This window comes from Leucoraja erinacea, chromosome 25, assembly GCF_028641065.1.
Source record: "Leucoraja erinacea ecotype New England chromosome 25, Leri_hhj_1, whole genome shotgun sequence".
NCBI classification, from domain to species: Eukaryota; Metazoa; Chordata; class Chondrichthyes; order Rajiformes; family Rajidae; genus Leucoraja; species Leucoraja erinaceus.
Genome location: NC_073401.1, coordinates 25,932,319 through 25,946,116, shown reverse-complemented (window position 1 = coordinate 25,946,116; position 13,798 = coordinate 25,932,319). Strand labels below are relative to the sequence as shown.

The 13,798-nt window shown below is 40.6% G+C and overlaps 1 protein-coding gene across 6 annotated transcripts in view; it reads right to left on the bottom strand.

Annotated features, from left to right (window-relative positions):
* LOC129709146 (probable E3 ubiquitin-protein ligase HECTD4) overlaps positions 1–13,798 on the bottom strand; it is a 168,391-nt gene that overhangs the window by 68,741 nt on the left and 85,852 nt on the right. For all 6 annotated transcript variants that reach the window (XM_055655285.1, XM_055655291.1, XM_055655288.1 and 3 more), the window contains 6 exons: positions 12,430–12,571; positions 11,908–12,074; positions 9,179–9,325; positions 5,735–5,919; positions 4,114–4,267; positions 2,975–3,255 (listed from right to left, as the gene is read on the bottom strand). In XM_055655285.1, coding sequence (XP_055511260.1) covers positions 2,975–3,255; positions 4,114–4,267; positions 5,735–5,919; positions 9,179–9,325; positions 11,908–12,074; positions 12,430–12,571 — 1,076 coding nt within the window. The remainder of the gene's footprint in view (positions 1–2,974; positions 3,256–4,113; positions 4,268–5,734; positions 5,920–9,178; positions 9,326–11,907; positions 12,075–12,429; positions 12,572–13,798) is intronic.

Here is a 13,798-nt window from a genome sequence, read left to right as displayed (position 1 = left end):
ACTTAAGACCGGCTCTGGGTGGATGTATGAAATGAGCAGCCAGGGGTGGTTGAGGCAAGTACCGAAGGGCCTATTTCCACGCTGTATGACTGGAAACAAAATAGAATTGTTGAACTAGCTTGCTTCAGCACAGTTACTGAGCCATGAGCAGAAACGACACCATGCATGCGCCTGACCTGCATTTGTAAAATCTGTATGAGCAGACAAAGCCTCAAGTACAGAATAGGCTTCAATCATGAAGCTCCTAATGCAATATTGAACTATCTAACTCTGAGAAGAACAATGATTACAATGAATAAATGGTGATACTAAAAGAACCAATATTCACAATATCCTGGGAGAGGAGGAAGAAAACAAAAAAAGATTCATTTTAGCAACACTCGAGATTTCAAGAGTTTCGAAATATATTTCTGCAAACATACGGCTGAATGCACAATCGTAATTAAAAACAGATCAAGGTTGCGTCTGAGTGAAGGCAATGATAATAACGCACAGAAACCGCATAGCAATCCTGACCCTTATTAATCTTGTTAACCTAGAAATCATCAGGAACTAGCAGTTCATAGGAGATGTACAGGTGCACAACCTTTTATCCGAAGATCCAAATAACGAAAACCTCCGAATAGCGGACATTTTTTCAGTCCTTGAAGAAAGGTCCTTGAAAACGTTCACCGAGGGCGGCCTGCAGAGGTGACAGCGGAACCTCCGGTTGGTCCTCGAAGAAAGGGGAACTAAATCCCCATTCATAAAAGAGAAGGTGAGGGTATATTGCGCGGGAGGGTTAATAATTGACAATCTGCTGCTGCCTGCCCGCTGAGTTAAAAAGTTCCCACGGTAGACTCACGATACACAGTGTATCGTGAGTCTTGCGTGGGAACTTTTTAACTCAGCGGGCAGGCAGCAGCAAATTGTCGCTCCCTTCAGTTTCACCCCACCTACACCCCTCTGCTTCCCGGCCATGTGTGTGACCCCTTCCCTCCCCTCTCCAGCTCCCCGCGCATTGCACCGGCGCGGGGGCTTTGCACTGTCTTCACGTTCGAGCCAGTGCCAGTCACCGGAGACGTCAGGACCAACGGGACACCGACCCCCAGGCCCACTGCAAGCACGGAGAACCCAGAGACCCACAGCCAGCAGCAGCCCAGCCCCGTTCCAATTCCAGAGGAACACGCTCTCCGCTGTCCCCGTAGGGACAGAAGCTGATGGCTCGGGCTGTGGCCTCTCCGGCCACCCCCCTGTACAGGAGCTGAGACTGGGAACTGTGGGGTTGTTTGCAGTTGCAGAGGGAGGGGGTAAGGGCGGTACAGTTCCCACTCAGCTCCATTCCAGGGGGGTGACCGGAGACGTCAGGACCAACGGGACACCGACTGCAAGCACGGAGATCCCATAGACTCACAGCCAGCAGCAACTCTAGCCCAGCTCCGCTCCAACTCCAGAGGAACCCGGGTTGCGGATGAGGGGGCGCAGCTTGGGCTGTGGGCGAACTGCCACTTGTCGCCGTAGCGGCCCATCGGGGAGCGGATTCCTCTGGAGTTGGAGGGACAGGGAGACACAGCGGCTTTTGAGAATGGTGGGCAATCACTTCCAAAGTTCTGCCCACACAGTCAGTACACCTCTCCTACACTTGTCTCCCGCACTAAGATCATCTCGCAGAGAATGATCCCAGCCTAACCCTCCCTATTCTCTCCTATTCTGCAAGAAAAAACTACATTGAAGACTCAAACTCGCGATCGAGTAACTGCCGGGATCGAGGCGCAAACTCGCGACCTTGCGGATATGAGCCGAGCACTCTACCACTGAGCCAGCCGTTAAAATCTACGCTAAAAATCTTCCATTCCGAAAGCCGAAAAATTCTGAATTACGAAAAGTGTCTGGTCCCAAGGCTTTCGGATAAAAGGTTGTGCACCTGTACTAGCAGTTCATGTAAGAATTATCTACTCATAGTTAGAATCATACAAGATGGTAGAGCCAAAGCATAGAAGCAGGCCATTTGGCCCATCCTACTAGCTAGACTCACTGGATCCAATCAGCAGCCCTTTCTCTGTACGATGCAACCCATCCAGATGTTTGGAAGATTATAAGGAATGCATTCACTTTTTTTTATTAGGATCCTAAAATGCAAATCATCCAGACTGGGGCACTTAGCTGTGTGGTAATGGGTAATGGTAATGTTACTTCTCCAGGATGGAGATGGTATTTAATCCCCTCCACAACATGGTTCTTCATTAAGGGATATTCATTGTATTTTCCACTGTCAAGGATGATGTAAAATGTCTGTTTTAATTTTTATGCCATTTCTTGTTCCACACAAGAATTTCCCAGACTTTAGTCTAAGAGATCTAATCTCACTTGGGCTTCTCTCTTACTTTTTTACATACTTTTAAAATTCCTGTTGTGTGCTTATATACTCCTTTATGTTTGCCCTCAGTTTAGTTTATCTCTCTTTACTAACTTTTTGCCCCCTTTATTGAATTAATCCCAGTATTTGGGTTCACAACTAATATTTGCTTATTATTTTTCTCTTTCAATTTAATCCCCTCCAATTTCTTTTGTTAATAATGGTTGTCCATCCATCTGTTACAGCCTTTCCTCCTTACTAGAATAAATATTCTGCTGTGAGTTATGAATTAATTGTTTGCCACTGCTTGCTTGTTGTAATTCCTAATAATCCACCTAATTATTCTGAATATTCTGTCAATTCAATCCTTATTCCACTGTTATTCTATGTATTCTGTACACAGTGTTCTCTGATCCACATTTCCTACTCTGAAACAGAATTCTGTCATCCTTTGATCACTATTTCTTGGGAATGTTTTACTCTTGAGGTCATCTTTTGGCAGTGGCAGAGACCCAGGCTCTACAAGTGCTGTCTGTATGGAGTTTGTATGCTTGTACGTTCTCCCTGTGTCCGTACGTTCTCCGGTTTCCTCCCACACATTTAAATTTATCTGTACACTATCACTATCAGTTAACTTACCTGGTACGACGTAATCGGCAAGTTTTGCTAAAAGGAGCGATGCAATATTTGAAGCTGGATCACCAGGATCATCTTGATCATTTTCCAAGGAAGGTACGGAGTAGCTCCAGGGAGGCAGTTCCACATTCCCACAATCTTCCACACTCATGAGAGGCAAGGCAGCACGGCACAATTGAAGGATGATGAGCACCAGCTTGGGAGATGGTCGCTGGTCCAACAACAATGAAAGTAGCTTGGATACACACGCAGGCTGGCTGAGGATTGCTTTACCAATTTGACTTCTAACAAGATCACCAAAATTAAAGATTCATGACTAGTTGAGCAATAATTTGTTTCAATAGTTTCCAAACATTAAGATAAGCATAAAACATACAAGATAATCTCTGCTAAAAATGCAAGTTAGCACATCAGCACTTGACATGTTAATTTTTTCACTTTTAGCAACATTGAATTAATATGAAAAACAAACTTTAAACATTAAATGAAAGCAATAACTTATTTACCAAATATGCTAATCACCTGCAAGCTGCAATAAACAATATATCTTCTTTGCATTAGAAAAGTACAATAAGAACAACAGGTCTTCAGGACCCAAATGTAAAACACAAGAGAAGATAAAACAAACACAATATCTATTCAGAAACAAGGAAATGGAGGTGCTGATTTACATAAAAGGAGACAAAGTGCAGGAGTAGCTCAGCGGGTAAAGGCAGCATCTCTGGAGAATATGGGTAAGTGATGTTTTGCGTCGGGACCCTTCTTCAGACCAAACGAATTTGAGGGGAGGGTGAAAGTTAGAGGTGAATTTGACAATGAAAAAGAATGGTCCCGACCCGAAACGTCACCTATCCATGTTCTCCAGAGAAGCTGCCTGACCCGCTGAGTTACTCCAGCACTTTTGTCCTTTTGTCACGATATACATTCACTTTCATAACTGAGTGCATGACAAAAGGTCTATTCAGATTATATTAATAAGATTCATTTCAACTGCAACCACAACACTCATTTTGACTCATGCAATCCATTTCGGAAATTATATTATAACCCTACTGCACGGCATAGATGATTGAGTTTTTGGAAATTGTGTTTTAAACGGTACATCAACCCTACTAAATACAGCAACAATCAAATGTGCTTACCTAGAAAGATCATTGAGAAGGCTGAGTACATCTTGTAGCGCGTCATTCCCTGCTGCTTGATTTCCACAGCTTTCAGTGGCACGGGCAAGATGATTAGTCAACAGGCTTGACACTTGACGGGCTAACCCAGAGTGCACTGCATTGGTTGATACACCTGGAGGGTGTCGGGGTTGTTGGTGGAAATAAAACATACATTAAAAATACCAACTATAGCAGCGCAAACTCGAATAGAAACCGGCTGATGTAAAATAAAGCAACTGAGCACAAACAATTTTCTCAAGGCATGCAGGACACAGGAAATTGACCTTTGAATCCAGGGAAACAATTCTACCTATTATGAAACATGCAATAGTAACAAACTAGTCTTTAATTTTTGGCATATCTTTCATTTATTATCTCTCTACATCATCGTCTATATTTCTCGTTTCCCTTTTCCCTAACAAGTCTGAAAGAAGGGTCTCGACCCAAAACGTCATCCATTCCTTCTCTCCAGTCTGTCTGAGTTACTCCAGCTTTTTGTGTCTATATTTAGTCTTTAATTTAGTTTAGAGATTCATTCATTCATCATCATTGAAAACATTAGCGACACAGTGGTGCGGGGTTCTGACGGGAACTTTCGGGGACGCACCACACATCTCTGTCCTTCACTTCCTGCAGATAACCACTGGAAGTATAGGATTTTGTGTGCTTTATTGTCATTTCTTAGAATGCTATGTACCACAGTAATCGCAACTTATACTGAAGAGTGGATGGCCGTTGGCTCGCCAGAAGCTCATCCGCCCTTTGACAGGTCTTGTTTATAGTCGTGCTGGGGGTCCACAGCCCCCTTTTCACCTGGCAAACCAGGTGGGGGAGACGGTTTAGTCGCCGACCATGGAGCAAGTAGCATGGGATTACATGGTACCCGTGGCGGGGGGAACTCCCCCCCGACATGACCTTAGAGATGCAGCGTGGAAACGGGCCTTTCGGCTCACCGAGTCCGCATTGACCAACAATGACTCGTACACGAGTACACTTCTAAAATATCAATCACATAGACTAGTTTTATGCTATCCTATCCTGCACACAAGGGACAATTTACAGAAGCCAATTAACCAACAAACTTGCACACCTATGGAGTGTGGGAGGAAAAATGGAGTATCCAGAGAAAACCCACTCAGCCACAGGGAGAACATACAAACACTGCAGACTGCACCCGTAGTCAGGATCAAACTCGGGTCTCTGGCGCAGTGACCACCAGTGGCTGTGGCCACTGCACCACCCTACAAGTCTCTGCTACAAAAGAATGCCACAGAGAAGTGAAATTTTTAAAGCGAATTGACACCTAGTCTATCAGATAATTAATTACTATCATAATTGTCAACTAAAATACTTCTAGTTAACTGCGCACAATCCTTTTAATGAATCAGAAGGAATGTTTACATTTTTGTTTTAATTGAATCTAAATAAAGGACTATCATTCTTAATAGTACAGGTTACAAATTGAAGTGAAAGAGCGTGGATAAGGTTAATGAGGAACTAATGAGGATCACTAAATTTGTCTTTAAAGAGCATGAAGATTATAAGAAATACAAAGTCGGGAGCAAGGAGATTAAAAACTGCATTTTGGAAGGAAACTCACCTTCTTCTTTCTCCCACTCTACACAGCGATTAGCAAGTACCTGGAAGGCAGCCCAGGCCATGGTAGCTACTTTCTGTTTCCTTGTTTGTTTTTCACTTGAGCTACTTTCCCGTTGACTTGTCAGGCTGCATAGTCTGTCCATGAGCTGAACTAAGCCACTTCGCACCAGGCATTTCTCTTCACTTCTAAGCATCAAAAAAACAATCAAAAAGAAAAATCAGGACAACATCTACAACACACATCTGGCATATAAAAGGAATAACAAAAGATAAAATTCTTCCAACCGCTCCAACAGCAACCGCACTGCCAAATACGTAATTGAAGGGTCCCGACCTGAAACATCACCTATCCTTTTCCTCCAGAGATGCTGCCTGACCTGCTGAGTTACTCCAGCACTTTGTGTCTACCTTTACATCATAGTCCCTGTCTGTTTCCCAAGCTGCATGTGGCTTAAAAGGATAATTGCAGTTTTTAATTTTTGTTGGTGCTATTTCCTTTCAAGTTGGCTAATCAATCATATTGCAGATATTCACACGTTGCAAGCTCATTGTGAAAGACCTCATCAACAACCCGTGTTCTCGCCTGACATGCATGCATCTTCCAAAAGAATTAACTGGATAGACATCCAAAATGGAATCGTCAGCTGATGTCCTCTTGCAGGTAGACAAAAAGGCTGGAGAACTCAGCGGGTGAGGCAGCATCTATGGAATGAAGGAATAGGTGATGTTTCAGGTCGAGACCCTTCTTCAGACTGTCCTCTTGCATAAAACAACTGGAACTACTGTATGAGTGGTACTGTATAAATGCAGGTTGTGATTCAATTTTCATGAAACGGCTGAGTGAATGCTGAAGGTTTAGAAAAGATTGTGATTGATCACAAATAAAATTAAATATGGCAAACGTATGCTAACAGCTTAAATTATATTGCAGCAGAATGTCAACAGGACAACGGAGAGATTAAATTCCGCTCTGCTCTGCAATGAACTCTGTACCAGCTGGCTATTTCTGGAAGTCAAGGACATCATTTGATCATATATATGGATTTGTGAAAATAATCAAACTGATGATATATCAGAATGTCAGTTCATCGAACATTCAGGTATCACATGTCTGTTGCACAAATAGTTAAAAATTGACATTTAAGACATGTGCAACTTGTCAGTTCTATAAATTCAGAGAGTGGGATGCAGTTAACCTTCAAATAATTCAGACTGTACACAGCTCATGCCACCCAAACCACACATAATGGCTACAATTTTACTAGTTTCGTGACTAGATTTTGAAAAAGTGGGGAGTGGGGAGTGCAGGAAATATTCGGTAGTTCTACTTCTGTGAGCACACAAGAATTTCAGATCAGCGACCTTACAGAGTGGAAATAAGTGCTGCATTGTTTTCTAGCTCAACAAGCAAAGGATGTTTTTTTCCAGTTAGATTAAATAGCTTGCAGTATACCCTAGCCCTATAGCTTTAACAAAGAAGCAATTAGCCTTGTTAAGCGAAAACAATCGTAAGATAGTATCAGATCTTTACAGAATCTGTCAAATGTAGATGATTTATAAATTCAGTATCATTCAGTTAAAATGCTGCCTGTTTCCATTTTTTTTTTGTTTGTCATTCACTTATTTCCAGAGTGGCATTCACTACAAAACGGTTGCCTACTGCTTGTGTGTCACCCAAAAAAAACTGTATGCACTGTTTAGTTTCAAAATTAACCAGTTGCAGAAATGGGAAGTATTCATATCTGTAAATTCTTCCACAGTGTAAACATTTCAAGACAATAACATTCACTAATGTATTTGAAGCATAAATAATTGAAAAATTGCTGTTTGATTAAAACTGTTCTTAAGGTTATAAACATAGATGACCCATTTAAAAAAAAATATCCTCAAATACGTGACATTCAGGCCAGATTTGGAATAGATGCCGAAGATTCAAACGGCGTAGTTGAGGTAAAGATATTGGCCAGGGAAGGAGATAAATACATTTAAGGTTTGAGGCAAAGACGATCTTTCTTTAGCTCATTCAGGAATGGACAGGAGTCTCATAACATTGTAATGGAGAAATCATGAAAAATGTTTGCAAGATACACATTAGCGTTGGAAGTATATTTGTAAAACCTGGCACTGGTTTGGGGTTATATCAGCTAGTGGCTTCATGCAGATAAGGGAAGAGTGACATAAAAACATACAGCGCAGCACAAGAACAGGCCATTCAGTCCACGATGTCTGTGCCCAGCACACAGCCGAGTTAAAACTAATCTCATCTGCCTGCAGGTGATCCATATCCCTCCATTCCCTGCATATTCATGTGGAGATGTGAGGTACAAACTTTTGGTGGAATTGCTTTTGGTAACATTGCACAGACGGAAAGATAAACTACTGAATTTTTGTGTTTTGAATTGTATTCTGTCTTTACTTTGTGTACTAGTCATGTCTCTACTATTTATTTCATTCCCCTTGCATGTTTTTCCTCTACCTGCTAAATTTTTGTAAGGTGTCCTTGAGACACTTGAAAGGCGCCCATAAATAAAATGTATTATTATTATTATTATTACTGCTGAAAATTACCAGGTTATGTTTAGATGATTAAGAGCATGAGCTGTCTCACTGAAATAGTTAAAAGAAACATTGAACGATGATGTGTGTCAAAGCTTGCAGAGAGGCGAGCACAGATAACGTATCACGGCCAAAATGATTTCTAGGGTTTGCTCTAAAATGTTGGTAATATGTTTGGGACAGATTGAAGAGAACTGAAAAATTGATTTAAAGTCATGGATTCAGGAAGCAACATCACACTCTAAGAATGGAGATCAACTAAACCTTGGAGATACGTTGATAATTTTCAAGGTCACAGAGGTGAAAAGTAGTTATTTGGGAGAAGATGTGGTATCAGTACTTGAGATATACATTAGTTAGCATTCGAGAAATGGCAGATGCTGGAATCTTGCATACAACACAGTGCAACTCAGCAGGTCAGCAGATTCTCTGGAGGTGATGTTTCAGGTTCTTCAGACTCAGTTATCATGGAATTGGGTAAGAAGCTAGATGATCAAAAGTTCATGATAAAAGTCTCAAGGGGTTAAAAGGTGGGCTCCATGAATAATGAGAATTCATTGCAAACTCAGGCATGATAGAAGATACATTTGGGTGTGATATGCCTTTGCAGATAATAAGCATCAGAGGCATATGAACAAATTATGCCACTCTTAATAATAATGAAGTCTGCGAGTACTTTCCACTTCTTGATGGTGAGGAGAGAAACAAAACCATTTAAAAAAACTCCTTCTTTCCCAACAAAGATGCATTCCAGCCTATAAGACCGACAGACAGACAGTCAATGTCACCATATTATTTCATTTTTTTTTGTGCACATAGTATAACATAGGTTTTACCAACAGACCAGCAGGCAAATCACTGAAATACCATGAGAATGATCTTTCCCTACCTGGTGTATGGTATGGTACAAAGAAGACCAATACTGTTGGCGCAAGCTATTGGATATCGAGCACAAAGAGAAACAACCGACGTCATGGTCTCGCCAAAAGCTTCCTGAACCTGTTCAACCATCCCACCACATGTCAGCTCTTCAATCCTGAGAGAAGAGAAACACATATTTACCAAAGAGAAACTACATTGTTCAACTTGCCAAATATCTTTTTTTCCATATAAGTATCCAAATTAAACCCATATATTGAAGTAAATGCAACATTCTTCAGGTTGTGCATAAACATAGGCAAGTAATTATTTATCTGTTTTTAAAACTTCTCATTCATTATCTTAGTTTAGTTTAGAGATACCGTACGGAAACAAGTCCTTCAGCCCACTGAGACCACACAGACCAGCGTTCCCCGCACACACATGAGGGACAGTTTACAAATTTAGCGAAGTCAATCAACCTACAAACCGAAACGTCTTTAGAGTGTGGGAGGAAAGCAGAGCACCCAGAGAAAACCCACGTAGGTCATGGGGAGAACGTACAGATAGAACCGGGACTCGGGCGCTATAAGGCAGCAACCCTACCGCTGCGCCATTGTGCCTTCCATTGGCGGGATCTTGGATCGTGTAATTTTCGCAGCCTGCATTGGCTTACACACTTGACTGGATTAAAAAATGTTTGGGTTTTTTTTTAATCCACACGAGCAATAATTAGAATTTACGAATTTAGAATTACAATCTGAAAAGAACAAGTCGTTAAATAAGAATAAAATTAATTTTAGAAGTTAATATATATTGGTTAACAAGATTTCATAGACATTTTAGAATTAGAAATTTACAGAAATAAATTAAGCCAATTTGCCAAATGTTGGATGCTATTCAAAAAAGCCACTTAGCCAAGTCTTGCTGTCTATTTCTTGGTCTGTAACCTTGCAGGTAGAATTACTTTGAACCCCTACCCAAGTTATTCTCAAAAACAGGAAGAGATTTCCACCGAAAACAACATTTAGGCAGCTGGTTCGACACAATCACTAGCCTCAGGGTAAAAACTATTCCCCTTAACCAACTACCACCAATCTATATTTGTTGGTTATTTACCTGCCTGCTAATGAAGAAAGGGACCTCTGGCTCATTTCATCTAAGACCCTTAACTAAATCTCCCTCAGTATGTGTAGGAAAGAACTGCAGATGCTGGTTTAAATCAAAGGTAGACACAAAATGCTGGAGTAACTCAGCGGGACAGGCAGCATCTCTGGAGAGAAGGAATGGATGATGTTTCGGGTTGAGATCTTTCTTCCTTGCTAAACTCTCGTCAGAGAGAGAGAAGGCATAACGTGAGGAGATTTCACAGTGGAGCGGACAAAATGTACAGGAAAGAACCTCAGTATCCTCCATTACAAAGAAAGTAACCCAGCCTAACTTATCTTTCCTCTTGACAATAATTCACAAATTCCCACCACTTTCGTGGTTTGTGCTCACTCAGTTCCACTCAACTTCTTTTGCCTAGTTAGCCCTCACTAATTGCATCACAGGATACTTCCCCAGATTAGGTTTTATTATTCATCGATCCAGTCCATCGATGCTTTTCTGCAATCTGCATTTTGCATGGCTCTTACATTTAACTCATTAAAATCAAAGGACCAACTACAGGTGTCCTACAAAGCCCCACTATTAATCCTTCTGCTCACAATAACCTGTTAAGTATCATCTTTTGCTTCCTGCCCTTCAGTCATTTTACATCCAAATAGTCAATTTCTTTGGATTCATGCATTTTTAAACATTTTTTGAGCGGTTTGTCATATCACAACCCTTGACAACATTCAAGCTGACTGTACCAAATTTATTATTTTCATTGACTTCACCAGGTTAGCATGAAGTCACCGAATGCAATTTCAGTGACCTTTGCATGTATTCTGTTAAATTGTCTTCTGAAGAATACTTGGGTAAATGATTAATACCGATTAGCAGAATTTATTTTTCAATATCTTTCCGAAAGCAAGGTTAGACTGATTGTCCTGTAATTACTGCATCTATCACTTTATAGCTTCTCCGACTGAAGAAAAAACATTATTTAAAATTTAACATTGCCTTCTTGTAATCTGCAGGAAATAGATCATTACTTGAGAGCTGCTTAGCATTATTATCAATGTCTACACGTCATTAAGATACCATTAATTTTTATCAGGAAAAATGCTCTAAATGAAACCCATTACATTGGATTGGACTGGGAAATAAACTAAACTAAATAAAGAGAAATATAATCACTTTGGTGACAATGTGCCAACCATGGACAATTATGGAGCAGTAATATTGACATTCAATTTTCTTTACATTTGGCAGTAGCAGGACAATGCCTAATTGTGTATAAAGCAAAGGAGATAGAAAAGGGGAGGTGAAAATGTGCACAAAATGAACAACAATCATGACATTAGGGAAGTAGCTTCAGTCCAAATGCCACTGGGCTTACATCAGCATCAAAAACAACTGATATTCACAACAAATCAATACTTTATTTTTCTGCCTTACTCTGCCTGCAGTTGGAGTTGAGTCCTTTATTGGTAGCGAACACAATGACAAGCTCCATTCACCTAAATTAGAATCTCTCACAGAATTGTAAAATCATGGAAAGGGGATAGTTCTTGGGTATTCAGAATTCATAAACTACAAGGAAATGTCAACCTACTGTTATGCCTCAGTCGCCATTATGGAAAAGCATTTTTCATAAGTTTCACATCTTACCGTGGTCCACCTTGAAGGACAGTGGTCACAGGGCCCACTAGATGTGTGACACCACCGACACGGACCGCTGCTGTCAACAATTCACGCATATGTACAAGGGCTTGTTTCCTTGTGTTACCGCGCCGCCACCGGGTCTGAGCAGCTAAAAGAAAACTGCTGCTTGACACCTAAACAAAATAAAGTCATAACTTTTAAAAAGCTATTAACATAACTCTCAAAACAAAAAAAGTTATGATTAAAATTAAGTGACCCTTTAGAAGTGACCCCAAAGATATGTTAAATTAAACTGATTTTGATGCAAGGTGAAAAATGAGGTGAATCTTCCATTAAATAATTATTTCTCCAATACTTGATCAAAAATTCCAAAAATTGACCACACAGCAAGCTTAGTAGGCTAAATTATACTTAATAAACTAGCTAAAACAAAATATTAAAATTAAATAGTCGGCCTGCTTCTTAACTAAAGATTTATTACAATAAAACAGCAAGGAGAGTGAATTATCGCGAAATATTAACACTTACAGCTTGGTCTGGATTGGTCCCAATGAAAGCGAAGAGCTGTCCAAGCAGCACACTGTACGTTGGTTTGTCACGACTATCCTCAATAGTTAAGGATTGAAGCAGAGTAAAGGAACTGCTCCGATGACTATTCCCATGGCGCCTCCTACAAGACAGACAATCTCTCATACATCTTTCATGTCAAGTGTGTTTAATTGTCATATATACTGATAACGGAACAATGAAATTCTTTACATGCAGCAGTTTAACAGATCTGCAAATGCAATGCACACAGATAACATTCAATAAATTAATAACCCCAAACTAATGCAAAACAACCCAAAGTCCATGTGCAACCAAAGACAGTCCATTGTTTAGGTTAGTGTTGAGTAGTGTTCAAGAGTCTGACGGTTGTTGGGAAGAAGCTATCTTTGAACATGATGGTCAGTTTTCATATTCCTATGTCTTCTTCCCAATGATAGAAGTGTGGGCCCTCTGATATTAAAACAATACGATTCTGAGAAGTCAATATGCTTTTTAAAATATGTTCATCAAAACTGTTTGCCTATTCAACATCAATTTTTTTAACGTACATTCTGGAAATCCAAAATAAAAATTTGGAAATATTTAGCCAATTCGACAGGGAAAAATAATAAATTCCGAGTTTATGCTGCGCTTAGTTGGAAGAGTGTGAGAGCCAAAGCCAAGTGTCAGAGTGGGCATGGATGGAGAATTGAGATTAAAGGAAATTATGTTTGTGGACAACATTGTAGACTGAATGGCTGTGCTCTGTAAAGCAATCATCACATCTGCATTTGGGGATGCTCACTGATGGCAGTACAATTCCTGTTCCATTCACAAATGAACTGATCTATGCCTGTAAGCAACAAGATCAAGGCAGTATTCAGATAAGTGGCAAGTAGTATTCATGCGACAAAAGTGTCAGGCAATGACCATCTCCACCATGAGTTGAACCCCCTACCCTTAAGATTCAATGGATTCACCATAACCATGTCCACTTCCATCAGCATTCTGTGGGTCACCTTGAGTGGTAAATTGACTGAAGAAGTCACATCAACGTTATAACCAAGGGTGGGTATCACATGGCAAATGACTTGCCTACAACAGCTCTAAAACTCCACCATTTACAAATCGCATCAGGAGCACAATGTAATATTCTTTTCATAGATTAATGCAGCTCGAACAACACTCAACAAGCTGAACAATCATCCAGGCCAAAGTAGCCCTTTTGGTGGGACCCACCATCACTGAGACATAATGTAGCAGCTTACATCATCTACACACTTCAATTACTCGACAAGGATATTCAAACAGCTCTGCGATCTCTACCACCAAAATGAGGACAGTGGGTACATGGGGACAGCAATATCTA